We start from the raw sequence: 27,905 nt of genomic DNA on the forward strand, positions 1-27,905 counted from the left end.
GCGAGACTGCTGCACGATGCTTCGGCCCTGCGCGGAGCCAGAGCCCAAGGCGGCCGCCAGACCCCGACCCCAGGTAACGGGCGTCCGTCCAGTTAGTTTTCGGGGCCGGGGGTGTGTGTGGGGGGAACAGCAGACGGGTTCAGACACACGCTCCCCAGGGCCTCAGCTGAACTCCCAGCTTCGGTTTTCTAAGGAAAAAAAAATGAGGCCCTCGGCGCTGAGGAGAAAAACCTCGAATCAGTAACCCTAGAAATAATGCTAGGATTGGGCCCCTCCCCCGCGTCCCCTGCGTTTGCTTTTGCGAGGAGTTAGTGTGTGTGTGTGCGTGTGTGTGTGTGCGCGCGTGTGCAAGGAGTTACTCTGTGTGTGTGTGTGTGTCAGTCAGTGTCAGTCAGTTCTAGGGCTTGAACTCAGGGCCTGGGCATCGTCCCAGAGCTGCTTTTGCTCAAGGTGAGTGCTCTACCACTTGAGCCACAGCACCACTTCTGGGTTTTTCTGTGTCTGTGGTACTGAGGAATCGCACCCAGGGCTTCATGCATGCCAGGCAAGCACTCCACCATTGAGCCACATTCCCAGCCCCTTATTGTCACTTTTAAAACAATTCCAGGGGTGGAAATGTGCCTCAGTGGTAAAGTGCATAAGACCCTGGGTTCGATTCCAGGGAACCACAGACACAGAAAAACCCAGAAGTGGCGCTGTGGCTCAAGTGGTAGAGTGCTCACCTTGAGTTGAAGAGCTGAGGGACGGCGCCCAGGCCCAGAGTTCAGGCCCCTCGACCGACAAACAAAACAAAAACCAACCAAAAAAAAAACAAACCCCAACTCAATTCCAGATGATTATCTAGGATTAGTCGCGGGATCGCAGATGCAAGTCATTATTGTCCTGGCAGACTCACCTGGCCCCAGTAGAATCAGTAATAATCAGCTTAATAAGTTATGTGACAGGATTTTGGAGGGTGTGTTGTGGGGGTGGGGGTGGGGTGGGGAGAGGGGAGAAGTTCCCTTACAGGCTGGGAATTTGAATTGTGTTGTCATTATGCATTAGGAATTAGGTTTGTTTGCCCAGATCTGTGGAGGAAAGCCATTGGACCTGAGGTTCTCATACCGTTTTTTCCTTAATGATCCAAATAGGTGAATGAATCTAAAGAAAATGAGAACGATGCTCAGGAATCTCTGAGACCTATACAGACTACGTTTTTAGGGAAAATAGCTAGGGTTTATCTTACGCCCTTTTCACTCAGTAATTGCACGTCGGAGCAATTGAAGTGCTCCCTATCTCAATTAGAAGAGAAGTCTAACAATGAAGTGTTGTGTAAGAAGATGAAGTTGAAGAAAACCCCAGAGGTGAAGATGAAGGCCACACCTTCCAAGTCAGAGTCCACCCTGCTAAGGTCTTCCTCAAAGGATCACAGCACAGGTCACAAGCTAGGGCAGAAGAGCAGTGCAGAAGCCTCAGTTCTCAGTGTTGACATGGAAAGCAGTGATGATGATGATGTCCATGGTGATAATTCAGACCTGGTGAGTTTTATTAAATTTTCTTATTTTGAAATTTGGAGTTCTGAACGTTAACATGAAAGATCTGGAGTTCAAATTACCATCAAATGTAAACTGCATTGAAATTTTATTTAAATTTTAGCAGATAAATTCCTTGGATTAATTTTGCTTTTGGTTTTGATGTGTTAAGGAGAGGGTCAATTTAAATCCTTACTCTGCTGTTTTTTGTTTGTATTTTAGTAGTTCTGGAGCCCAAACTCAGCCTGTGCACTGTCTCTGAGCTTTTTCACTCAAAGCTAGCACTCTACTATTTTGAGTCACAGTGCCACTTCTTTTTTGTTTTTTTGGGTCCGGTCGTGGGGCCTGAACTCTGGGCCTGGGCGCTGTCCCTCAACTCTTCAGCTCAAGGCTAGTGCTCTACCACTTGAGGCACAGTGCCACTTCCGGCTTTTTTCTTTTTGCTTATGTGGTGCTGAGGAATTGAACCCAGGGCCTCGAGCATGCAAGGCAAGCGCTCTACCACTGAGCCACCTTCCCAGCCCCACAGTGCCACTTCTATAGTCTGCTTTTTTTCTCAGTTTTTGGCGTTTATTTTGGGTTTACTAGTATTTTTTGTGTCATTGTTCAACTTTACATATTTGTTCAAAGTTAACTGAAAGCCATTGGCTTTTTTGACATACAGTATTTGACTCTTGATGTCAGGATAGTAAAACCTGTCAAGTTAGTGAAACCATCTTTGCTCTGATGTGTTGAACAGTATTTCCTGAGTTCAAGGAAGAAGATTAATTATCATGTAGAAAAAGTACAGGGGCTGGGAAGGTGGCTCAGTGGTAGAGCGCTTGCCTTGCATGCCTGAGGCCCTGGGTTCGATTCCTCAGCACCACATAAGCAAAAAAAAAAAAAAAAGAGAGAAAAAAGAAAAAGTACAGTAGAAAAACATACTAGTTTTACTTAATGGTTTGGCTTGGTGTAAGGAATTAGATGTTTAGTTTTTGGTTTCTACTGCATATTGGAATGTTGTGCTTCCTTCAAAGCGACAACTTTTATGCGGGCCAAGATAAAAATTGTACCACGTGACAAAAAGGTGATGGTTCTAGGGGTAAGAAGAAGATGGCAGGGAAAAGGAAGATTTGATAGTTGGCAGGTTGTTACAAAACAGGAACTTGATTTATGCTTGGTTGCCCCAGAGGTAAGAATCAGGATCTGTGTTGGGGCAGCAAGAGCCGAGTAAAAAATGTTTATACAGAGCTGGGAACCTCGAAAGTAGGCCTGGCCACCACTTGTTTTTTTTTTTGTTGTTCGTCATGGTGCTTGAACTCAGGCCCTGGGAGATGTCTCTGAGCTTTTCTGCTCAAGGCTAACATTCTACCACTTTGAGCCATAGCTTCACTTCTGGTTTTCTGGTAGTTAATTGGAGGTAAGAATTTCATGGACTTTCCTGCCTAGGCTGGCTTTGAACTGCAATCCTCAGATTTCAGCCTCCTGAGTAGCTAGGATTACAGGCGTGAGTCACTGGTGCCTAGCTTTTTTTTTTTTTGTTTTGTTTGTGTGTATAACTAGGGTTTGGACTCCAGGCCTTTTGCTAGGAGGCAAGTGCTGTGCCACCTTAGCCACACCCTTAATCCTTTCTTGCTTTAGTTATTTTCCTGATGGGGTCTTGACTTTTTGCTTGGGGGCAGCCCCAATATGATTCTTTTGTTTACACTTTTTTTTTTGGGGGGGGGGTCCGCCGTTAGGCCTGAACTCTGGGCCTGGGTGCTGTCCCTCAGCTCTTCAGCTCAAGGCAAGTGCTCTACCACTTCTGGCTTTTTCTGCTTATGTGGTGCTGAGGAATGTGGGCCTCATGCATGTAAGGTAAGCATTCTACCACTGAGCCACAATCCCAGCCCTTGCTTATACTTTTACAAACTAGGATCACAGGGCTTTGGTCACCGTACCTCGCTTATTTGTTGAGATACTTTATCACTAATATTTGTCCCTCACTAGTTTGGAATCTGTGTTCTCCAGAGCTCTGTCTTGCTAGTAGCTGGTGTTGAGTCATCTCACCTGACCTTTAATTTTTTCTTTTTCTTTTTGCTGGTGGAGCTTGAACTCGGGACCTGCACACTGTCCCTAAGTTTTTCCGCTCAAGGCTAGTGCTCTACTACTTTGAGCCACAGCACTACTTTCTGTTTCCTGGTGGGTATTTGGAAATAGGGTCTCATGGAGTTTTCTGCCAAGGCTGGCTTTGAACTTCCATCCTCAGAGCTCAGCCTCCTGAGTAGCTAGGATTATGGTGAGAGCTACCAGGATCTAGCTTTTCTGATTCTTTGTGAACTTTCCTCCACTCTGCCCCTGCAATCTTCTAGGATCTTTTATCTCTTTATTTATTTATTGTTGCCAGTGCTGTGGCTCATGGGAGCTGGCCACCAGTGGCTCATGCTATAATCCTAGCTACTTTGGAGGCTGAGATGTGAGGATCTTGCTTTAAACCAGCCTGTACAGGAAAAGTCCACCAGCCTCTCATCTCCAATTAACCACCAGAAAACCAGAAGTGGCACTGTGGCTCAAAGTGGTAGAGTGCTAGCCTTGAGCAAAAAAGTTTAGCGACAATGCCCAGGCCCTGAATTCAAGCCCCACGACTGATTTAAATAAATAGGGCTGGTAAGGTAGCTCATGGTAGACTTTTTCCCTTGCATGCATGAGGTCCTGGGTTCCATTCCTTAGCACCACATAAACAGAAAAAGCTGGAAGTGGTGCTGTGGCTCAAGTGTTACGAGTACTCGCCTTGAGCTGAAAAGCTGAGCGACAGTGCCCAGGCCCAGAGTTCAGGCCTTATGACTGATAAAATAACAAACGATAACATGAAATGAATAGTGTGGGTACAGTTTGAAGGAAAGTATGTGCTAAGAGTGAAACACCAGGTTTTGTGAAGTGCTTTGTTATTATGTATAATAACAATCTTTTTGGTGTAATTTCACAGGATGATTTTTCAGGATTGTCACCATATGAGAGGAAGAGATTGAAGAACATATCAGAAAATGCAAACTTTTTTGCTTCCCTTCAATTGTCTGAGGTTTGTTGGGAGTTTCCAGTTAAAACCAAGATGCTGTTCCTTTTGCCATTATGTCAGTGGAGTATTTACAGTGCCAGCTTTCATAGTGCCACATGAGGGCTGACAAAATTCAGAGCAAGTTTTAAATAGGGCTCATATATGTCTATTTAGAAACCTTTATGAAAGGAAGTACAGTAACCAAAAGGTTTCTTGTGGAATACAATGAATGTTCAGTTCCATAAGAAATGTTGAGAAGGAATCTGAAGAATCATTCTGATTTTTTTTTTTTTTTTCCTGTGCTGGAGCTCAAACTCAAAACCTTGTACATGCTAGGCAAAGAGCTGTGTACCACAAAGCTATTTCCCCAGATCCCCTGATTCATGTTCTTCTTAATGGAAAGACATCACCATATTGAGGTTTTTTCTTTGTCTCCCAGTCCTGGCACTTGAACTCAGGGCTTGAACACCATCCCTGAGCTGCTTTTTGCTCAAGGCTAGCACTCTACCACTTGAGTCTCAGCACTACTTTTTTTTGGGGGGGGGGGGGGTCGGGTCGTGGGCCTGAACTCGGCCTGGGCGCTGTCCCTCAGCTCTTCAGCTCAAGGCTAGCACTCTACCACTTGAGCCACAGCACCACTTCCAGCTTTTTTTTTTTTTGCTTATGTGGTGCTGAGGAATCGAACCCAGGGTCTCATGCATGCAAGGCAAGCGCTTTACCACTGAGCCACCTTCCCAGCCCTTTTTTTTTTTTTTTTTTTGCCGGTCGTGGACCTGAACTTTGGGCCTAGGTGCTGTCCCTCAGCTCTTCAGCTCAAGGCGAGCGCTCTACCACTTGAGCCACAGCGCCATTTCCGGCTTTTTCTGTTTATGTGGTGCTGAGGAATCGAACCCAGGGCCTCAGGCATGCAAGGCAAGCACTCTACCACTGAGCCACCTTCCCAGCCCTTTTTTTTTTTTTTTAAATTTAATTTTTTTAGTCACTATTTCTTTGATTTCTGACCTGATATTTTACTATCTCTCTTTGTCTAGTTGTTTTGTTTTTTCCTGTTTTTGTGTAAGTTTTAGTTGCATCATAAAGTTATTTACTTGAGTGGTGTTTGTTTTTGTTTTTTGCCGGTCGTGGGGCTTGAACTCTGTCTGGGACTTGTCCCTGCGCTCTTCAGCTCAAGGCCAGCGCTCTACTGCTTGAACCACTTCCCACTTGTTCTTTTTATATATGTGTTTTTTTTTTTCGGGTCTGGTCCTGGGGACTGAACTCTGGACCTGGGCACTGTCCCTCAGCTCTTCAGCTCAAGGCTAGCGCTCTACCTCTTGAGCCGCAGAGCCACTTTTGGCTTTTTTCTCTTTTTTTTTTTTTTTTGGGTCCGGTCGTGGGGCCTGAACTCTAGGCCTGGGCGCTGTCCCTCAGCTCTTCAGCTCAAGGCTAGCGCTCTACCACTGGAGCCACAGCGCCACTTCTGGCTTTTTTCTTTTTGCTTATGTGGTGCTGAGGAATTGAACTCAGGGCCTCAGGCATGCAAGGCAAGCGCTCTACCACTGAGCCACCTTCCCAGCCCCCTATATATGTACTTAGAGCTATGAACTTTCCTCTCAACACTGCTTTTGCTGTATTGGAGGTTCTGGTAGGATGGGCTTTCATTTTCACTGGTTTGCAGGAACTTTATTATTTTTCCCTTTATTCTGTGACCCAGTTGTATTTAACAATGTGTTGTTCAGTTTCCAAGCGTTTTTGCCATCCCTCTAATAATATATTTGATTAAAATAACTATTTAATCACATAGGCTCATTAACAACTTGACTCAAAATGCTACTTTATTAGACAGTTTTATCCTTGCTTTCATTATTAGTGTATGTATTTTATCTCGTGTCTACTACCAGAGACAAATGCCTCTTTTTTTTTTTTTTTTTCCCAATCCTGGGAAGAAACTCTGGGTTTAGGCATTGTCCCTGAGCTGTTTTTTGCTCAAGGCTAGTGCTCTATCATTTGAGTCACAGTGCCACTTCCAGCTTTTTCTGAGATTAATTGGAGATAAACAGTATCACAGACTTTCCTGCCTCAGCTGATTTCAAACTGCAATCCTCAGATCTCAGCCTCCTGAGTAGCTATGATTACAAGTATGGGCTACCAGTGCCTGGCCCAGGTGTCCTATCTTAAAGGTTTTTTATTTCCTGAATAGATCTGGGAATAGTAACAGATAATTAATATATATATTTTTTTGGTCGGTCGTGGGGCTTGAACTCTGGGCCCGGGCACTGTCCCTCAGCTCTTCAGCTCAAGGCGAACGCTCTACCACTTGAGCTACAGCGCCACTTCCGGCTTTCTGGTGGTTTATTGGAGATAGGAGTCTCACGGTCTCTCCTGCCCGGGCTGGCTTTGAACCTCGATCCTCAGATCTCAGCCTCCTGAGTAGCTAGGATTACAGGCGTGAGCCACCAGCGCCCGGCGATAATTAATATTTTTATTTTTATTTTTTTTTGGGTCTGGTCGTGGGGCCTGAACTCTGGGCCTGGGTGCTGTCCCTCAGCTCTTCAGCTCAAGGCTAGTGCTCTACCTCTTGAGCCACAGCGCCACTTCCGGCTTTTTTCTTTTTGCTTATGTGGTGCTGAGGAATCGAACCCAGGGCCTCATGCATTACAAGCCAAGCGCTCTACCACTGAGCCACCTTCCCAGCCCAATTAATATTTTTAAAAGTTAAAGCTATGAAGTTTTAAGGTAGCATTTTTATGTGTGTGTGTTCTGTGTGCTTTTCAGTCAGCTGCAAGGCTTCGTGAAATGATTAAGAGAAAGTCTCCTAAATGCAAGAGGTAAGAGATTGTTTTATATTGACTAGATTATGCATGATACTTTACTAGGCTTTTTTTTTTTTTTTTTTTTTTTTGTCGGTTGTGGGCTTGAACTCTGGGCCTGGATGCTGTCCCTCAGTTCTTCAGCTAAAGGCCAGTGCTCTACCACTTGAACCACTTCTGGTTTTCTGGTGGTTAATTGGAGATAAGAGTCTCATGGACGTTCCTGCCCAGGCTGGTTTTGAACCACTATTCTCAGATCTCAGCCTCCTGAGTAGCTCGGCCCCAAAATTTTATTTTTTGATCCCTCAGCTCTTCAGCTCAAGGCTAGTGCTCTACCACTTGAGCCACAGTGCCACTTCTGGCCTTTTCTGTTTATGTGATGCTGAGGAATTGAATCCAGGGCTTGCATGGGAAGCAAGCACTCTACTGCTTAGCCACCTTCCCAGCCTCCAAAATTTTATTTTTTATATTTGTTACTGCTAATGGAAAGATGTCTTTATTTCCACTCAATTCTTTTTACTTTTGTCTAGAAATTATTCTTATTTTTTTGCACTGGTCCTGAGGCTTGAATTCAGGGCCTGGGCACTGCCCCTGCGCTTGTACAAGGCTTTTCTACTTACTCCTCCACACTGCTTCTGGCTTTTTGGTGGTGAGCTGGAGATAAGGGTCTCATGGACTTTCCTGCCTAGGTTGCCTTCAGAACCACGATTCTCAGATCTCAGTCTGCTGAGTAGTTAGGATTACAGGCTGAGCCATCTCCCAGGCCTCTATCTACCTTTAACAATCTTTTCTTTGCCCTTGCAATGACTCTGCTCTCTGCACTCAAATGTTCTTTGGTGATTCCTCTCCCTTCCCTTCCCCCCTCCCTTCCTCTCTTCTTTTCCTCTCTTCTCTTCCTCTTTCATGCCTGGCCTGGTTTTGAATTGTGATCCTCAGCTCTCAGCCTCCTAAGAAGCTAGGATTACAGATATGAGCCACTGGCACCCAGCCCATGTTTCGTTCTTTATGACTGAATGCCATTCCACTTGATAATATGCCATAATTGGCTTAACATCCCTTATTCTTCATGCTTAATATTTTCATTTAGGGTTTTTCCAGATTTTTTTATCAAAATCGATGTGGTCATATATGAACTTCTATGGAATGTTAGATATCACACTAAATATATTTTACTGTTCTGTGAGTATAGCATGATTTTTTTCCTCCTGTTCCTTTAGGAAAAAACCTAAGAAGAGAGAAGATGAGATTGGATGTAGAAGGTCAATGAGATTGCTAAAAGTAGAACCTTCAGAAATTTCATTTTTACCACCTCCAGTAAAGACAACAGTAGTAAAAGAAGAAGAAGAAGATGTAAGAGGGGCTGGGAATGTGGCTTAGTGGTGGAGAGCTTGCCTAGCATGCATGAAACCCTGGGTTTGATTCCCCAGTACCACATGAACTGAAAAAGCCCAGTTGTGCTGTGGTTCAAGTGGTAGAGGACTAACCAAAAAAAAAAAAAGATGTAAGGGAAAACACAAATGCAATATACTAACAATATTGAAAAGTATTTGAAATGAGACTAAATGTTGTTGTTGTTGTGAGGCTTGAACTCAGGGCCTGGGCATTGTCCTTGAGCCTCTTTGTGCTTAAGCCTAGTGCTCTACCACTTGAGCCACAGTACCACTTCCAGTTTTTGAGTAGGTAATTGGAAATAAGAGTCCCATGGAGACTTTTTCCCCCCTGGGCTGTCTTCAAAGTGTGATCCTCAGATCTCAGCCTCCTAAGTAGCTAGGATTATAAGCATGAGCCACTGGTGCCCAGCTGAGACTAAATGTTCTTATTTCAATTGTTTTATTTACATTTCATTTTTATTTTTGGTGGTTTTGGGTTTGAACTCAGAGCCTCACACTTGGTTGGTTATCTTGCTTGGTTGATGTTCTACCATTTGAATCATACCTCTATCCTTTCTTGTGCTGGTTATTTTGGAAATGCCTGGGCTGGCTTCAAATTGAAGTTCTCTGGATCTTAGCCTTCTAGGATTACAGACCTGAGCCACTGGCACCTGGCTTTACGTTTTATTAACTTAACATTTGAATGCTGTATAGTTTAGTAGGATTTCAAAGTCATAGAGACAGGCTTGGATTCTGTGTTTCTGTAGGACTTACCTCTTGTGAGGTTTTAGAGAAATTAAACTTTCTGAGTTTCAGTTTCCCCATTTAAAAAATAGTAATAGAATCATTAAGGGGTTGTAGTGAAGATTAAATGAAATAGTTCCTTATGTGATATGTGTTTAGTAAATAATAGATTGTTATCAATAATGTGTCATCAAAGTAGAGTCCTTGGTATAGTTTAATTTTACACTATCGGTGAGTAGGAGACTTCATATTCTCTAAGGTTCTAACAATACTTTATTCAGTAGTACTTACTGTATGCATGTGTATATATTTTTGGTTGTTTTGTTTTGTTTTTGGGTCCGTTCGTGGGGCCTGAACTCTGGGCCTGGGCGCTGTCCCTCAGCTCTTCAGCTCAAGGCTGGCGCTCTACCACTTGAGCCACAGTGCCACTTCCGGCTTTTTTCTTTTTGCTTATGTGGTGCTGAGGAATCGAACCCAGGGCCTCATGCATGCAAGGCAAGTGCTCTACCACTGAGCCCCCTTCCCAGCCCCCTATTTTTGGTTTTTGGAGACAGTCTCACTATATTGCTCAAACTGGCTTGGAACTAACTTTGTAGCTTAGGCTAGCCTTGAACTCACAGTCTCTTGCTTCTGCTTTTGGAGTGCTGGGATTATAGGTGTGCACTAACTATGCCTGTTTTTTTTTTTTCTTGGTCATAGGACTTGAACTCAGGGCCTAGGTGCTGCCCCCTGACCCTTTCTGCTTAAGGCTGGCACTCTACCACTTTGAACCACAGCTCTGGTTTTCTGGTAGTTAATTGGAGATGAGTTTTACAGATTTTCTTGCCAGGGCTGGCTTTGAATTACTTCTGACTTTTGTTGGTTTAATTGAAGATAAGAGTCTCTCAGACTTTCAGATTTCAGCCCCCTTAGGCCTTGCAAGAAGCCCTGGGTTCGATTCCTCAGCACCACATAAGCAAAAAGAAAAAAGCGGGAAGTGGCACTATGGCTCAAGTGGTAGAGCGCTAGCCTTGAGCTGAAGAGCTGAGGGACAGTGCCCAGGCCCAGAGTTCAGGCTCCACAACCGGACCCCCCGCCCCCCGCAAAAAAAAAAAATAGGTAGCTATCATCAGCCATGGTTTTCCTATTGTGCTACTGAACTTCAGAAATGATTTCTCATCTCACGTTCTTCTATATACCCTTTTCAGCTCTAGTAACTCACTGGTCTACAAGGCAAAATTGGCCTGGCAGAACAAGTGGTAGAACAAGTGTCTTACAAATGTGAGACCCTGAGTCCAAACCTCAGTACTGTAAGAAAAAGTTAAATTTCTTATTTTTGGAGGAAACCCCATATCGTTTGCCATAAGGGCTGACCTAATGCATGTGTTCAACATCAGTGTAGGAGTAAGTGCTCCTCTTTCTTTGCATCTTAACAAGGTCTGTTAATTTTTTTTTTTTTTGGTTGACTTTCATTTATTGAACAATTATTATTTTTTTGTGCTGGTCATGGGGCTTGAAATTGGAGCTTGGGCACGGCCCTAAGCTTTTGTGCTCCAGGCTAGTGCTCTGCCACTTTGAGCTACAGCTCCATTTCTGGCTTTTTGGTAGTTAATTGAAGATAGGAGTCTCATGGATTTTCCTGCTCAAGCTGCCTTTGAACTGCTGTCCTCACATGTTAACCTCCTGAGTAGCTAGGATTACAGGTGTGGGCCATTGAACAATTACTTCTTAGTACCAACAGTATTCTACCACTGTTGTTAGCATTGAAAGTAAAGTAGTAAAAAACAAATACCTTTACTCACGTGAAGCTTATTTTCTAGGAGACAAACAATAAACTTTATTTTTGATTACAGCCTTTGTTACCTCCTGGACCTTTAGATATGATTCCTGAAAATGAAGATGACAATCAACTATTTAAAGGATTGCTGCAGACCTGGGCAGAAATGAGCAAGGTATCTCCTTGGGTATGCTTTACTGCTTTTAGAAGCTTCTGTTAAGGAAATTTCCAAATATATATGTTAACTTACCTACCATTTTGGTGTCTCCCCTTGTTTTAGACATGTAGTAAGAGCTATCAGAAGGGCTTATCTAGCATTAAAAGGTAAGTTAAAACCTCTTGCTTTTATTTTATAGTTTTAGAGACGTTTGAGTTGTAAAAACTACATCCTAAAGTAGAATTTTTGTGTGTGTATGTGCCAGTACTAGGACGGGAATCCTGGGCTTTTCACTCCTGGCTGGTGCTTGCCACCTGAGTCACTACTCTAGTTTTGGTTATAATAGAAAAATTTGAGAGCATAATGAAAAACATTATCCTTGATATTTTTTTCTTTTTTTGCCAGTCCTGGCAGTCCTGGGGCTTGAACTCAGGGCCTGGGTATTGTCACTGAGCCTCCATGTGCTCAAGGCTAGCAATCTACCACTTGAGCCACAGTGCCACTTCCAGCTTTTTATGTTTATGTGGTACTGAGGAATTGAACGCAGGGTTTCATACATGCTAGGCTGCAAACCAAGCACTATACCACTAAGCTACATTCACAGCCTCATATCCTTAATAGTTTTTTTTTTTTGTTGGTTGCGGGGCTTGAACTCTGGTCCTGGGCACTGTCCCTGACCTCTTCAGCTCAAGATGAGCATTCTACCACTTTAACCACAGCACCACTTCCTAGGATACAAGTTTTATAAGGACAGGGATTTGTGGTTTTTTTGGCCAGTTCTTGGGTTTAAACTAAGGGCTTCACTCAACTTTGCTTGCTTGTTTGGTGTTCTAACCTTTGAGCCATGCTTTCAGCCTGGCTCTTTGTTGGTTATTTTGTATTTACTTGTTTACTTGCTTATTTTTGCCAGTATTAGGACTTGAACTCAGAGGACTAATATTGGCCTTGCTTGCTTGTGCACAGTTGGCACTTTACTATTTGAGCCAGGCTTACAGCTCTGCTTTTTTTTTTTTTGTCAGTCGTGGGGCTTGAACTATGGGCCTGGGTGCTGTCCCTCAGCTGTTTAGCTCAAGGCAAGCACTCTACCATTTGAGCCATAATGCCACTTCCAGTTTTCTGAGTGGCTTATTGGAGATAAGAGTCTCATGGACTTTCTTGCCGGGGCTGGCTTTGAACCATGATCCTCAGATCTCAGCCTCCTTAGTAGCTAGGATTACAGGCGTAAGCCATTGGCGCCTGGCTATAGCTCAGTCTTTTGCTGGCTAATTGTAGATGGAATTTTTCAGAGTCTTCTGCTCATTCTGGCTTCAAACCACAATTGTTGAGATCTCAGTTTCCTGAGTAGGTATGGGTCCATGGTGCCTGGCATTTTGCTGATTATTTTGTTTATATTTTTGTCAATTGTGGGGTCTCCTAGTTCAGCTAGTCTCCTAGTTTTTGATATTGCTAAAATGATCAAAAGTAATTTTATAATAGAAGACTAGTATATCACTGTGGAGTTTGATTTCCTTTCTTATCAGGAAGTTGAGTATTTTCCATTCATTTATTTATTATGATTTTTTTTTTTTGAGTTATATTTTACTGATTTTTAACAATTGAGTTGCTTTTTACTTAGATAGTTTTAACTTTATTACAGCTACAAAGCCAATTTAAACAGCATGGTCATCAGAGAAGATACAGTTCGTAAACTTGTTGATGGGTCGATATCCTCTGTGGCCGTACACCCATCAGAAACAAGAATTTTAGTAGCAGCTGGGGCCAGAACTGGGCAGATTGGAATTTGGGATTTGGTAAGTTATATTCTGAAGATACGAAAGTTTGCTTGTAAAAAAAAGATTGTAAAAACTTCATAGCCAGGTGCTGGTGGCTCATGTCAGGCTACTCAGGAGGCTGAGATCTCAGGATCACCGTTCAAAGCCTGCACAGGCCGGAAACCATGAGATTCTTGTATTCATTTAATGACAGATAAAGCTGGAATTGGTGCATGGCTCAAGTGGTAGAGTACTTGTCTTGAGCAAAAGGAGCTCAGGGTGCCCAGGCCCTGAGTCCAAGCCCCATGACTGGCAAAAAATCAATAAATAAAAAGTAAAAAAAAAAAAGAAATTATAAGCTTTTTCTTTTTCAAAAGCATCAATTAGTCATATAAGAGTGTACATTTTAACATGTTTATTCATGGGTACAGTGTACAATACTTTGTGTGTGCTAGTACTGAGGCTGGAACTCAGGACTCCACTTTTTTACTCATGGCTGGCTTTCTACTATTTGAGCTATACCTTCAGTTCTGGCTTTTTGCTGGTTAATTGGAGGTATAAGTGTCTTGGATTTCTCTGCCCAGAGTGGCTTTGAAACCTGATCTTATTTTCTTTGCTAAATGATTCTCAGATCTCAGCCTTCTGAGTAGCTAGGATTATAGGTATGAGCCATTGATGCAAGTTCTTTGTGTGTGTGTGTGCGCCTGCGCATGTGCCTGTGTGCATGTGTGCACGCATGCATGTACTGCTGTGTTAGTATATTGGTCCTGGGGCTTGAACTCAGGGCCTGGGCACTGTCCCTGAACTTTTGTGTTCAAGGCTAGCATTCTACCACTTGAGCCACAGCCTCATTTCTGGCTTTTTTGGTGCTTAATTGGAGATGAGTCTCACAGACTTTCCTGCCTGGGCTGGTTTTGAACAGCGATCCTCAGGTCTTAGCCCCCTTGAGTAGCTAGGATTACAGGTGTGAGCCACCAGTGCCCGGCAGCTATAATGCTTCTTGATCAGTCACCCTGCCCATACTTATCCCTTCTTTTCACCCTTCCCCAAACGAGTCTCATTTAGTTTCATTGTTTCATTTCAAACGTGTACATAATTATTATTTATATTTGCCATCTTTCCCCCCTCCCACTGCTACTTGCACCCCAATCCAGACATATTTCAGTTTTCTAATGTTCCTTTTGTTACACTGCCTGCTGAAGTGATTTTTGCCATGATATCTCATACCTGAGAATGCGTGTACCCACACACACACATATACATAGGATTCAATATGTTTACGTGTTTATATTTTGGACCCAACAGCCTGCATATAAGAAAGAACATTTCTCAGTTCACCTATTTCCTTGCAAATAACATGGTTTTATTCTTTATAGCTGCGTAATATTTCGTGTGAGATATCTATCACCTTGATCTTTTCATCAGTTGTAGGTATTTTGGTTGTATCGATAGCTTGGCTATTGTGAACAGTGCTGCAATGAACATGGTTGTGAATAGCCTAGAGACATTTATTTTCAGTGTTGCTTGAAACTTGTAGTTTTGTGCTTTTGGTTTTTGGTGCTAGTCCTGGGGCTTGAATGTAGGACCTGGGTACTGTCCCTGAGCTTTTTGTTTGCTCAATGCTAGTACTCTACCACCTGAACCACAGCTCTGTTTCTGGCTTTTTGGTAGTTAATTGGAGGTAAGAGTCTTCATGGATTTTCCTGTCTGGGGTGATTTCAAACCGTGATCCTCAGATCTCAGCCTCCTGAATAGCTAGGGTTATAGGTATGGGCTACCAGCGCTTGTCTGATATTAAAATTTTGAATTCTGGAGGAATTTAAATTTGATTTATAGAGCTTTAACATTTTTACCTCGAATATCATTAGCCATTTGGGCATAAATTAACTACCAGATTTTAAATGTATAAGTGAGAAAGACCACATAAAGTCATTAGTGTTAAAATTATGTTTAAGATCCGCTGTGCCATGATCTGAATGTTGTATCCTTTGTTCAAATTCATAGGATGAATTCCTGAATTCTGAGGAGGTGTGGGGCCTTTTAGAGGTACTTAGCCCTGAAAGGAGCTCAGGAGAGAGTCCTTTTCCCTTTGCCATGTGAGGGCTCAGATAGAAGGCACCATCTGTAACCCGGAGTGGTCCCGTACTAGTCACTGAATTAGCTAACACCTTAATCTTGGATGGCCTTGTCTCAGAACTAGGAAATAAATTCTTTTTTTTTTTTTGGTCTGGTCATGGGGCCTGAACTCTGGGCCTGGGCACTGTCCCTCAGCTCTTCAGCTCAAGGCTAGCATTCTGCCACTTGAGCCACAGCGCCACTTCTGGCTTTTTTCTTTTTGCTTATGTGGTGCTGAGGAATCGAACCCAGAGCCTCTGGCATTGCAAGGCATACGCTCTACCACTGAGCCACCTTCCCAGCCCTAGGAAATAAATTCTTGCTGTTTGTAAGTCTCCCAGTTTATTTAATAGCAACTCATAGCCAGGTGCTGGTGGCTCACGCCTGTAATCCTAGCTACTCAGGAGGCTGAGATCTGAGGATCGCGGTTCAAAGCCAGCCCGGGCAGGAGAGACCATGAGACTCCTATCTCCAATAAACCACCAGAAAACCGGAAGTGGCGCTGTAGCTCAAGTGGTAGAGCGCTTGCCTTGACCTGAAGAGCTGAGGGACAGCGCCCAGGCCCAGAGTTCAAGCCCCACGACCGACCAAAAAAAAAAAAAAAAAAATAGCAACTCGTATGCTAAGACATAGTTTCTAAGCTGGATCAAATTAATTTTCTCTGGCAGGGTGCTGGTGGCTCACAACTGTAATCCTAGCTACTCAGGAAGCTGAGATCTAAGGATTGTGGTTCAAAGCCAGCCTAGGCAAGAAAGTCTGAGAGACTCATTTCCAATTAACCATCGGAAAACTGGAAGTGGAGCTGTGGCTTGAGCAGAAAAGCTCAAGGCTAGGGCCCAGGTCCTGCATTCAAATCCCACAACTGACAAAAATTGTTTTTTTTCTCTCCAGCTTGGAGGTATGACTCAGTTGGTAGAGTACCAGCCAATGAGCCAAAGCATCTGTTCAAGTCCTGGTCTTGGATCAAAATAATAATTTTGGGTGGGAAGAAAATATTTTGGGATCTGCTTAGGATGTTACGAGTTGTTGACCCAAAGACAGGTAGCGAATTCCTTTCATTGTACCTATAGTTCTTAGTAAGTGCTTTCAGTGGTTACAATGTTAACAGTTTGCTTTGAAGTTGGGGAAACAGAACAAAGGCATGAACAAGTATTGGAAATGAACAAAGAAAGGTGACTTGAACTAGTTGGGCTTAATAAAGTATTTTTGCAATTGGGCACCTAATCCTAGCTACTCTGGAGGCTGAAATCTGAGGATCACAGTTTAAAACCAGCACAGGCAGGGAAGTCTGTGTAAGACTCTTAAGTTAAAAAAGCTGAAAGTGGAGCTGTGGCTTAAGTGTACAGCACCAGACTTGAGCAAAAAGCTTAGGGATAGCATCCAAACCTTGAGTTAAAGCCCAAGGAGTGAGAGAGAGAGAGAGACAGACAGACAGACACAGACACACAGAGACACACACACACACACACTCACTCTGCAAGTGAGGAAAGACAGAATAAAAACCAAGATTTACCTGGTCTTTCAACTTATAATTCTAGCTGCTCAGGAGGCTGAGATCTGAGGATCCTAGTTCAAAGCCAGCCTGAGCCAGGCATATCCTCAAGATTCTTTTTTTTTGCCAGTCCTGGGACTTGAACTCAAGGCCTGAGTGCTGTTCCTGAGCTTTTTCACTTGGAGCCACAGCTCCACTTGTGGTTTTCTGGTGGTTTATTGGAGATCAGAGTCTCACCAAAGTTCTTGCCCAGGTTGGCTTTGAACTGCTGTTGCAAACCACCATGTGCCCCTTAACCTACCACGACCAGGAAGCAAGGCAGTAACGGAGACTGGACCCTGGAATTGAGGTTTTGGGTACCAGGGGACCTGTAGCCTTCTGCTAGCTTCAGATCCCAAGGTTCCATTCACCAAGGTTTTATTGGTTTTGTATAGGGAAGCATGTGCAGAAAGTAAGGTCTGAGCATCAACAAGAGACAATATTTTGTATACAAGTGGTAGATGACTTCATTATCATAAGAACTAGAGCTAAGCTGTAAACTGCTTACAATTTTCATAAACCTTAGGCTGCTCCTGGGCTCCAACACAGTTTAGGATGGAATTAGCCCACGCCCAGGAGAGAAATCTGAATACTTTTTAAGCCAGACAGATTGACCTTTTCAGGAGACTTTCAGTGTTAGGAGAGTATGTTGGGAGAAGGCCTTCCAAGATCCCATCCTTTTGGGTCTCATAGCTCAGCTTTTCAGGATCTCACAAATAGCAGTCCTCAGCTGCTAGCCTTTTGAGTAGCTAGGATTACAGGTGTGAGCCACTAGCACCTGGCTTTTTTTTTTTTTAAGTTAACTTTGAGTAAGGGTGACATTGTCCCCCTAAAATGTACTTACCACATGACTGAGACTGTAACCCCTCTATACATCACCTTAATAGTAACAATGAAATCAATTTTGAAAAAGTTAGCCTTGAGAATGACAGAAGGGATGATTTTAATGAAGATCCAATTGTACTTATAAACTAACATGTTTAATGGTGACTTCTTTGTACAGCTACATAAAGATATATATATATTTGGCCAGCCCTGAGGCTTGAACTCAGGGCCTGGGCACTGTCTTTGAGCTTCTTTTTGCTCAAGGCTAACCCTCTACCCCTTGAGCCACAGTTCCACTTCTGGCTTTTTCTGTGTATGTGGTGCTGAGGAATCGAACCCAAGGCTTCATGCATGCTATGCAAGCACTCAGCCACTAAGCCACATTTCCTGCCCTTCATTTTTGCTTTTTGTTTCAAATAAGTATACTGAATATTATGACTATATTCATCCACTATTCTTTTTTTCTGTTGGTCATGGGTCTTGAACTCTGGGCCTGGTGCTGTCCCTCAGCTCTTCAGCTCAAGGTGAGCCCTCTACCACTTGAGTCACAGCGCCATTTCCAGTTTTCTGGTGGTTAATTGGAGATAAGAGTCTCATAAGTTTTCTTGCCTGGGCTGGCTTTGAACTGCAATCCTCAGATCTCAGCCTCCTGAGTAGCTAGGATTACAGGTATGAGCCATCGGTGCCCGGCAGACTATTCTCTATTTTTTATTTATTTATTTATTTATTTTTGGGTCCAGTCGAGGGGCCTGAACTCTGGGCCTGGGTGCTGTCCCTCAGCTCTTCAGCTCAAGGCTAGAGCTCTACCACCTGAGCCACAGCGCCACTTCCGGCTTTTTTCTTTTTGCTTATGTGGTGCTGGGGAATCGAACCTAGGGCCTCAAGCATGCAAGGCAAGTGCTCTACCACTGAGCCACCTTCCCAGTCCCTTCTTTATTATTTTTGTGGGCAGGATTTTGCTATGAAGCCCAGACTGGCCTCAGATCTCTGGTCTCACACAGTCTTCCTGCCTTAGCCTCCTCCTGAGCAATTGGAATAGAAGCAGCAATTTTTTTTACTTGTTTTATTATTTGCCAAAAGCTAGATTCATGAAATCAACGTAACTTGTTGTTCTTAGACTGGAAATGAGAAAAATATAATGTAATGTTAGGATAAGCTTCCTTGTTCCGATTGAGAGAGTGGATATAGTTAGAGACTCAGGAAATACAGGATACAATCCAGAGGTGAACAATGTCATAATAACACTAAGTATGATCACTGCTCATTAGTGTTGTCTTTTCCTCCACTGCGCCTTTTCCAGACCCAGCGATGTGAAGAAGGTGGGATGTTCCGTTTTTATCCCCACAGTCGGCACGTTGGCTGCATGTACTTCTCACCCGCCAATCCAGCCCACATCCTGTCCCTGAGCTATGACGGCACTTTGCGATGTGGGGATTTTTCCAGTGCTGTTTTCGAAGAGGTAAATGTTAATGTATTTGTACACATGCTGATATGACATGGTATTATTCTGGATTCTCCAAAATCATATCAGTCAGAGTGAAGTGGTGGAGACTAGGAACTAAGTCCGGGCACACCGTCTATTAGCTCTGTGACCTTGACTAAATTACTCAACCTCTTTTTTTTTTTTTTTTGGTCGGTCGTGGGGCTTGAACTCTGGGCCTGGGCGCTGTCCCTCAGCTCTTCAGCTCAAGGCGAGCGCTCTACCACTTGAGCTACAGCGCCACTTCCAGTTTTCTGGTGGTTTATTGGAGATAGGAGTCTCATGGTCTTTCCTGCCTGGGCTGGCTTTGAACCGAGATCCTCAGATCTCAGCCTCCTGAATAGCTAGGATTACAGGCGTGAGCCACCAGTGCCCGGCTTATTCAGCCTCTTTGAGCTTCCATTTTCTGAGTTGTTGTATTTGCTTTGGAAGTTGTCATAAGCATTAAATGAATGAGTAGAAATAAAGTTATTTATTTAGACTTGGTCTCACTAAGCTTAGGCTAGCTTTGAACTGGTGATCCTCCTGCCCCTACCTCCTGACTAGTTGGGATTACAGGTCAGTGTCATCACACTAAGTTACTCCTATTTATTTACTTTTGCCAGTCTTGGGGCTTGAACTCAGGGCCTGGGGCACTGTCCCTGAGCTTCTTTTGCTCAAGGCTAGCGCTCTACCACTTGAGCATCACTTCTGGCTTTTTCTGTTTATGTGGTACTGAGGAATTGAACTCAGGGCTTCATGCATGCTAGGCAAGCACTCTTACCACTAAACCACATTCCCAGCCTTTAAAAAAAAAAAAGTCTATCGATATACATATATATTTTTTGGTCAGTAATGGGACTTGAACTCTGGGCTTGGGCGCTGTCCCTGCACTCTTTAGCTCAAGGCTAGCGCTCTTACCACTTGAGCCACAACGCCACTTCTGGTTTTCTAGTGGTTTATTGGAGATAAGAGTCTCACAGACTTTCTGCCCAGGCAGCTTAGCTAGGATTACGGGTGTGAGCCACCCACCCACCTGTGCCTGGCTGGGTTGGCTTTAAACTTTAATCTTAATATCTCAGCCTCTTGAGTAGGTAGGGCTATAGCTGTGAGCCACTGGTGCTCGGCTCAGTCACTCTTATTATTTATTTTTGCTGAAGGCTTTTTTTTTTTTGCCAGACCTGGGGCTTGAACTCGGGGCCTGGGCACTGTCCTTAACCTTTTGCTCAAGGCTAATGCTCTACCACTTGAGCCACAACACTTCTTCCGGCCTTTTCTGTTTATGTGGTACTCAGGAATTGAACCCAAGGTTTCATGTATGCTAGGCAAGCACTCTACCACTGAGCTACCTTCCCAGCCCACTTTTTTTTTTTTTTGTGCCAGTCCTGGGTCTTGAACTGAGGGTATGGGTACTGTCTCTGAACTTTTACTCTGAGGATTAGTGCTCTACTATTTTAAGCCTAGCTCAATTTCTGGCTTTTTGGTAGTTAGAGTCTCAGACTTTGCTGTTGGGGCTGTTTTTTTTTTTTTTGTCGGTCGTGGGGCTTGAACTCTGGGCCTGGGCGCTGTCCCTCAGCTCTTCAGCTCAAGGCGAGCGCTCTACCACTTGAGCTACAGCGCCACTTCCGGTTTTCTGGTGGTTTATTGGAGATAGGAGTCTCACGGTCTTTCCTGCCCGGGCTGGCTTTGAACCACGATCCTCAGATCTCAGCCTCCTGAGTAGCTAGGATTACAGGCGTGAGCCACCAGCGCCTGGCTTTGGGGCTGGTTTTGAACTACAAGTCTCAGATCTTAGCCTTCTGTGTAGCTAGGATTACAGGCATGAACCATCCCTGCTATGCTGAGTTTCTTTCTTTCTTTTTTTTTTGGTCTGGTCGTGGGGCCTGAACTCTGGGCCTGGGCGCTGTCCCTCAGCTCTTTAGCTCAAGGCTAGCGCTCTACCACTTGAGCCACAGCGCCACTTCCGGCTTTTTTTCTTTTTGCTTATGTGGTGCTGAGGAATCGAACCCAGGGCCTCATGCATGCAAGGCAAGTGCTCTACCACTGAGCAACCTCTTTTTTTTTTTTTTGGTCCGTTGTGGGGCTTGAACTCTGGGCTTGGGCACTGTCCCTGCACTCTTCAGCTCAAGGCAAGCGCTCTACCCCCTGAGCTACAGCACCACTTCCGGTTTTCTAGTGGTTTATTGGAGATAAGAGTCTTGGACTTTCCTGCCAGGCTGGCTTTCAACCAGGATCCTCAGATTTCAGCCTCCTGAGTAGCTAGAATTGCTAGGATTACAGGCATGAGCCACTGGTCTCCAGCTGCTGAGTGTCTTTATATGTAGTAATCTTAATCTTTGTGAAACTTGGAATGGCTAGATCCTTTATCTCATTGTGAATGGGATTTTTTTTTTTTTTTAACTCTGAGCTTGGGTGCTGTTCCTGGGCTCTTCAGCTCAAGGCGAAGCTCTACCACTTGAGCCACAGTGCCAAGTCTCAACAGACTTTCCTGCCAGGGCTGGCTTTGAACTGTGATCCTCAGATCTCAGCCTCCTGAGTAGCTAGGATTATAGGCATGAGCCACCAATGCTGGGCATGAATGGCATTGTGTGTGTGTGTGTGTGTGTGCGTGCATGCGCAACTATGGGTATTTTGTATGTATGTTTGTATTGGGGCTTGAACTTAGGGCCTTGTACTAAAGAGTGTTTCATAAGCTGATTGCTACTTATTTCCTTAGGTGTATAGAAATGAAAGAAGTGGCCTTTCCTCCTTTGACTTCTTTACAGAAGACGCTTCCACTTTATTAGTAGGACACTGGAGTGGACACATATCACTAGTGGATAGACGGACACCTGGAATGTCTGATGAAAAACTTAGCTCTTCCATGGAACAAATAAGAACTGTTCATGTCCACCCAGTGCACCGACAGTATTTCATGACGGCGGGATTGAGGTATATTTTCTTTTTTCTTTTTCTTTTGGTTGGTTGTGGGGCTTGAACTCTGGGCTTACGTGCTGTCCCTGCACAATTCAGCTCAAGGCAAGCGCTCTACCGCTTGAGCCACAGCGTCACTTCCGGTTTTTGAGTGGTTTATTGGAGATAAGAGTCTCACTGACTTTCCTGCCTGGGCTGGCTTTGAACCGTGATCCTCAGATCTCAGCCTGCTGAGTAGCTAGGATGACAGGCGTGAGCCAGTGGCACCTGGCTTGTTCCTGAACTTTTTGCTTGAGGCTAGTTAGTGCGCTCCCACTTTGCGCCATAGTGCTACTTCCGGTTTTCAGGTGGGTAATTGGCAGTGGGAGTGTCCACGGCCACGTAATGATGACTACTCTTCCTTCGCAGGGACATTCACATTTACGATGCCAGGTGCCTGAATTCCAGGAGACGCCAGCCTTTGTTTGCTTTGACTGGACACACCAAGAGCATCAGTTCTGCCTATTTTTCACCTGTTACCGGTAACAGAGTGGTAACTACAGGTCTCGACTGTAAGCTGAGGTAAACTGAAGCAGAAAATAAGTTTTTTGTAAGGAGTCTGGGTTTAGAGTCTCTGTAGCTACTGTGTCATTAAGCCGAAAGTTTTGTTTGTGGTGGTTCCCCTTTAACCACTCATAGTTTCATTCTCTAGCCATATTGGGGTCCCCAAAACCAGTAATCTACATCTACTGGCTTCTACAGCAGTTTTTGCATTCTGGAGATTTCCTTGATAGGAAAAGGGCTATTGCTGCCTTAGAGGCTGAATAGTCAGGTCCAGAAATGTCAGTGAAAATAGACTGTGTGGTGTACTAGAACTAGTTGTTTTTTTTTTTTTTTGTCCTGCCACCATAGTGGCTCCAGGACCCCTGTGGGCTGGCCGCTTCGAGTCTCTTCAGCACCAGAAAGGACACTGTCAGGTCCTCAAACGTCAACTCTCAGAGCAGTTGCTCTCAATACATACCTGCACTATTGATGTATTTTTCAGATCACATCCTTTATGTACATCCAGTGTTACCATAAATCCACATCGTGTGTATGTGTTGCGCTGTCCCCAAGCTTCTTTTTACTCAAGATTAGCTAGCACTTCAGCCATACACAGCTCCACTTGTGGCTTTTTTTTTTTTTTTGGTTCGTCATGGGGCTTGAACTCTGGGCCTGGGTGCTGTCCCTGAGCTCTTCAGCTCAAGGCTAGCGCTCTACCATTTAAGCCACAGCGCCACTTCTGGTTTTCTGGTGGTTAATTGGCAATGAGAGTCTCATGAACTTTCCTGCCTGGGCTGGCTTTGAATCAGGATCCTCAGCTCTCAGCCTCTTGAGTAGCTAGGATTACAGGTGTAAGCCACTGGGTGCCTAGTTTACACTTCTGGCTTTTTTGTTGATTAATTAGAGAAGTCTCATGAAGTTCCTGCCTGGGCTGGCTTTGAATCACATTCTCAGATCTCAGCCTCCTGAGATTATGGGCGTGAGCCACTGATGCCTGACTATAGATTTTCACTTTAGGATACACATTTTAAGCTATGGGGTGGTTCATGCCTGTAATCCCAGTACATGGGAAGCTGTCAGGCTGTCAAAAGAGGATTATGAGTTCAATGTGAGGCTAAACTACAGAACCAAGACTCTCAAAAAAAAAAGGTATTTTTAACTTTGGATAATTTTTTTTTTTTTTTGGTCAGTCATGGGGCCTGAACTCTGGGCCTGGGCGCTGTCCCTCAGCTCTTCAGCTCAAGGCGAGCGTTCTACCACTTGAGCCACAGCGCCACTTCCAGCATTTTCTGCTTATGTGGTGCTGAGGAATCGAACCCAGGGCCTCATGTATGCAAGGCAAGCACTCTACCATTGAGCTGCCTTTCCAGCTCCTGGAGAAATCATTTTTATTAAACTTTTTTTTTTTTTATTGTGAAAATACTGTACAGAGGGGTTACAATTACATGGGCAAGATAATGAGTACATTTCTTATCAAGCATTGTAGCCTCCTCCTTTGTTTCCCTTTCCCATCCCTTCCCATCCTCCCCCTTCCCCCCCCATCATCCCCCCCCTAAACTTTTTTTTTGATGGTACTGAGGTTTGCACTTTCCCCCAGGCTGAGAAATAGTTTTTAAATAATGAAAACTAAAGTACAATTAATTTTATAATTCCTTGTACCTTAGGTTATATGTATCAGGTAAGATTAGGATGTGTTGATGCATTTTTTTTTTTTTTTGGGTCTGGTCGTGGGGCCTGAACTCTGGGCCTGGGCACTGTCCCTCAGCTCTTCAGCTCAAGGCTAGTGCTCTACCACTTGAGCCACAGCGCCACTTCTGGCTTTTTTCTTTTTTTTGCTTATGTTAGTGCTGAGGAATCGAACCCAGGGCCTCAGGCATGCAAGGCAAGCGCTCTACCACTGAGCCACCTTCCCAGCCCCTGTTGATGCATATTTTAAAATGCCTTTATATTTTCTGCCATGAATCAATGAGTATCTGAAGTACCCTGTTATTTCACACAAATTTCAAAACCAAGACAACCATGTTAGTCTCTTCTTGGTGTTTGTTTTTCAGCGTGTTTGACAGCAGCTGCATCTCCTCCCAGATTCCTCTCCTCACCACCATCAGGTAGGTGTCTACATCTAATGTGGATCTAGGGCTGCTTGGAGCAGTAATGGTGATATTTGGAAGTTGCAGATTCGACATCTGCATGTCAAAGAGATGTAATAACCCTGATTTTTGTGTTGCCTTGTGTAACATAAAATAGGAGCTATTTTTGCTCCTATCAGGGAGAGCTCTTGCTTCCGGGATCTATGTATCTATAAAGAGGTTTAATGTCTTGTCGGTGCTTAGCTGTTCTCTGCAGGTGGAAGTTAATTTTAGTTAAGGTTAGTGACTATTCTGACCTGAGGTACTCACAGTGTCTTATTGAAGAAGGGTGTAACTTGCTGTCGTGGCTCTGCAGATAGCTTGCTTGCCTGATGCCTGTTTATTCTGGGAGGGGATGTGTTGCCACCTTTCTATTGTCTTTATTTTTTTCTATTCAATACTACCTTGAATTATTGAACACTTTGAAAAAACTGGTTTCTTTTTCCTTTATTTTCCTTCTCGCTAGACACAACACCATCACTGGACGATGGCTGACAAGATTCCAAGCCAAGTGGGACCCTAAACAAGAAGGCTGTTTCATGGTTGGCAGCATGGCCCATCCACGTCAGGTCAACATCTTCCATGAGACCGGGAAGATGGTGCATTCCTTCCTTGGAGAAGGCCTTGCCTCTGTGTGTTCCATCAATGCCATGCACCCTACTCGGTACATTCTGGCTGGAGGTAACTCCAGTGGGAAGTTACATGTGTTTATGGATTAGGAAAGCTGCCGAGTTCCTGGGGTAGGTACATCTATTTGCCCACCTTGATCTCTGTCTAGGAAGAATGTAGTGATTCATGTGGCAGTGTGTTTCCTTTGTACTATGTTATATTTAGCAAATATAAAATGGCTTCATTAAGGACTACCAGCAGAGTATACTTTAGTAATGGAGATAACTTGGAGTTTCTACAGAAAGAGCTAAGAAGCTTTCAGCACTTTTAATTGGGTAGTATGTTGAGAAATTCTAATGTGACAGACTTCAAAGCTTTGAATAATGACTGTTAGCGACAGTGACAGATTTGTGGTTTATTTTATAGTTTGGAGGGGTCCTGAAAGGTTATTTAACTCAGTGATTTTAGAAGTTAGGCTTTTCTTTGAATTCAAGGCCTGTTGGCACCTGTTGTTGGATAAGTACTACTGCGCTCCATCTCCAGCTCTCAAACTTCATGCTTCTCGGGTTGTTTCGGTTGAGACAAGCTCTCACGATGTAGCCCCGGCTTTTGGCTCTCAGTCCTGCCTTGCCTGCCTCTGCCTTCTGCTGCTCGCATGTGGGGGCAGGTGCTGCTACCTCCTGCTGGAACTTGTGTTTTTAACTGATTCCTTTCCTGCCTCTTAAATATGATACGGAATTCCGACAAGCTTAGCGCACCAGCAGCAGGGCCTGGGGTTCTGTGTGGAGCGTTCCTTTCTTCCCCTACTGGTTGGGTCATGAGATACAGCCAGGGCCTTAAGCCATAGGTACATTTGTGGCCTGATCACAGATTCTCGTGTAAGATTACCCTCAGACCAGAGGTGGTAGCTCTCCAAGTGGAGTCGGTTTAATGGTCAGAATTAGTGTTTTAATTTAAAAACAAAACCAGAAAGCATAATTCCAATCAATACAATTCTGTAACAGTTTCATGTGCACATGTAGGTATGTATTTATGTATTCTGGTGAAAAAAGTATATATATTTTTTCATTAGATCTGAAAGCTTCAGCCAGCCCCCTTGACCCCTCTGGACTGTTCTGTCTTTAAACTTATCATAGGGGATCCAGCTACTCATATTTTGGGAATTTGTAAAATACTGTAACTTTTTCATCTTTTTTTTTTTTTTTTTTGGTCAGTCGTGGGGCTTGAACTCTGGGCCTGGGCGCTGTCCCTCAGCTCTTCAGCTCAAGGCTAGCGCTCTAACACTTAAGCCGCAGCGCCACTTCTGTTTTTCTGGTGGTTAATTGGAGATAAGAGTCTCACAAACTTTTCTGCCCCGGCTGGCTTTGAACTGTGATCCTCAGATCTCAGCCTCCTGAGTAACTAGGATCACAGGCGTGAACCATCAGTGCCTGGCTTGTTTTCTTCTTTTTGTGCTACAGAGGTTTAAGGTCCCCCAACCCCACCTGGCTTGCCAGCCAGGTGCTCTACCACTTGAGCTTTGCTGCCAGTCTCTTTTTTTTTTTAGTAATGGGTTTCCTTTTCAAAGTGTATCTGTTGCTGTTAAATCAGAGTTACTAAATCAGACTACCTCTACTGTATAACACTTACCAACCTTTTGCATCATTCTTATATAGTTTAGCCAGTATGTTTGAATTATAAGGAATATCTTTTTATAAATGCATGTCACAGAAATAAAATGGTTATTTTCCTTGAGCAGTTTTTTTTTTCCTTTTTGTCTGTTACAGGGCTTGAACTCAGGGCCTGAGCACTGTCCCTGAGCTTTTTTGCTCAAGGCTAGTGCTCTACCACTTTGAGCCACAGTGCCACTTCTGGTTTTCTGATGTTTATTTGGAGATTAGAGCTTCAATGGACTTTCCTGCCTAGGCTGGCTTTGAACTGAGGTCCTCAGATCTCAGCTTCCTGAGTAGCTGGGAGTACAGGCGTGAGCCACTGGCACCTGGCTTAAGCAGTTTTTTTCTAAAAATACTTTTCTTCTCTGTTGTCTGTTTTGAGGCTTTTAAAAAACTAATTTTAATTTGTGTTTAATAAGGAAATGAGTTTCTTAGGTAATAAATTATGAAATACACATTAATTTATGAAATGGGAAGAAAAGCTAAGAGAAGTTGAAATATAAAGGAAAGCTTTGGGAGTTGATTGTGTGTGTGTGTGCACGTGCACATGCTGGTCCTGGGGCTTGAACTCAAGCCCTGGGGTACTGTCCCTGCACTTTTGGGTCCTGGTATAACATTCTAGCACTTGAGCCGCAACTTCACTTCTGGCTTTTTGGTCATTTATTGGAGATAAGCGTCTCATGGGCTTACCTGGGCTTCAAACCATGATCCTTAAATCTTAGCCTCTTGAGTAGCTAGGATTTCAGGTGTGAACACCTGTGCCTGGCATGGGAATTGTTCTTTTTAAGATGCTGGAAACTATTCTTGATGAAATTAGCACTGCTGCCGAAACTTTGAGTACTTGCACAATCACTGCCTGGCTTCTGTATTAAACATTAGTGAATTCCTGATGTTTCTGACTTTTGTGTTTTCTTTTGCTATTATAGCTTCCCATACTATGCTTTTTATATCCAATTTGACTTGATAGAGTTGTATCTTCTGAAGGCAAAGAAGGAAGGAAGGAGACCTACTTAGGGATTTGTTTCTTGGTGATAAGCTTTATACAATAGTGGTGTAAATCTA

General features: G+C 43.9%; 1 protein-coding gene across 1 annotated transcript; it reads left to right on the top strand.

Annotated features, from left to right (window-relative positions):
* Positions 1 to 26,419, top strand: Wdr76 (WD repeat domain 76). Its single transcript, XM_042687654.1, has 13 exons — positions 1 to 73; positions 1,131 to 1,517; positions 4,456 to 4,548; positions 7,279 to 7,331; positions 8,531 to 8,663; positions 11,260 to 11,358; positions 11,464 to 11,507; positions 12,977 to 13,130; positions 18,863 to 19,021; positions 21,738 to 21,952; positions 22,343 to 22,495; positions 24,508 to 24,561; positions 25,049 to 26,419. Exons 1-13 carry the CDS (start codon positions 17 to 19, stop codon positions 25,299 to 25,301), a joined length of 1,854 nt encoding a protein of 617 aa, XP_042543588.1. The 5' UTR covers positions 1 to 16; the 3' UTR covers positions 25,302 to 26,419.
* The last annotated feature ends 1,486 nt before the right edge of the window (positions 26,420 to 27,905 follow it).

The sequence above is a fragment of the Dipodomys spectabilis genome, unplaced genomic scaffold (assembly GCF_019054845.1).
Source record: "Dipodomys spectabilis isolate Male_0828 unplaced genomic scaffold, ASM1905484v1 ptg000108l, whole genome shotgun sequence".
NCBI classification, from domain to species: domain Eukaryota; kingdom Metazoa; phylum Chordata; class Mammalia; order Rodentia; family Heteromyidae; genus Dipodomys; species Dipodomys spectabilis.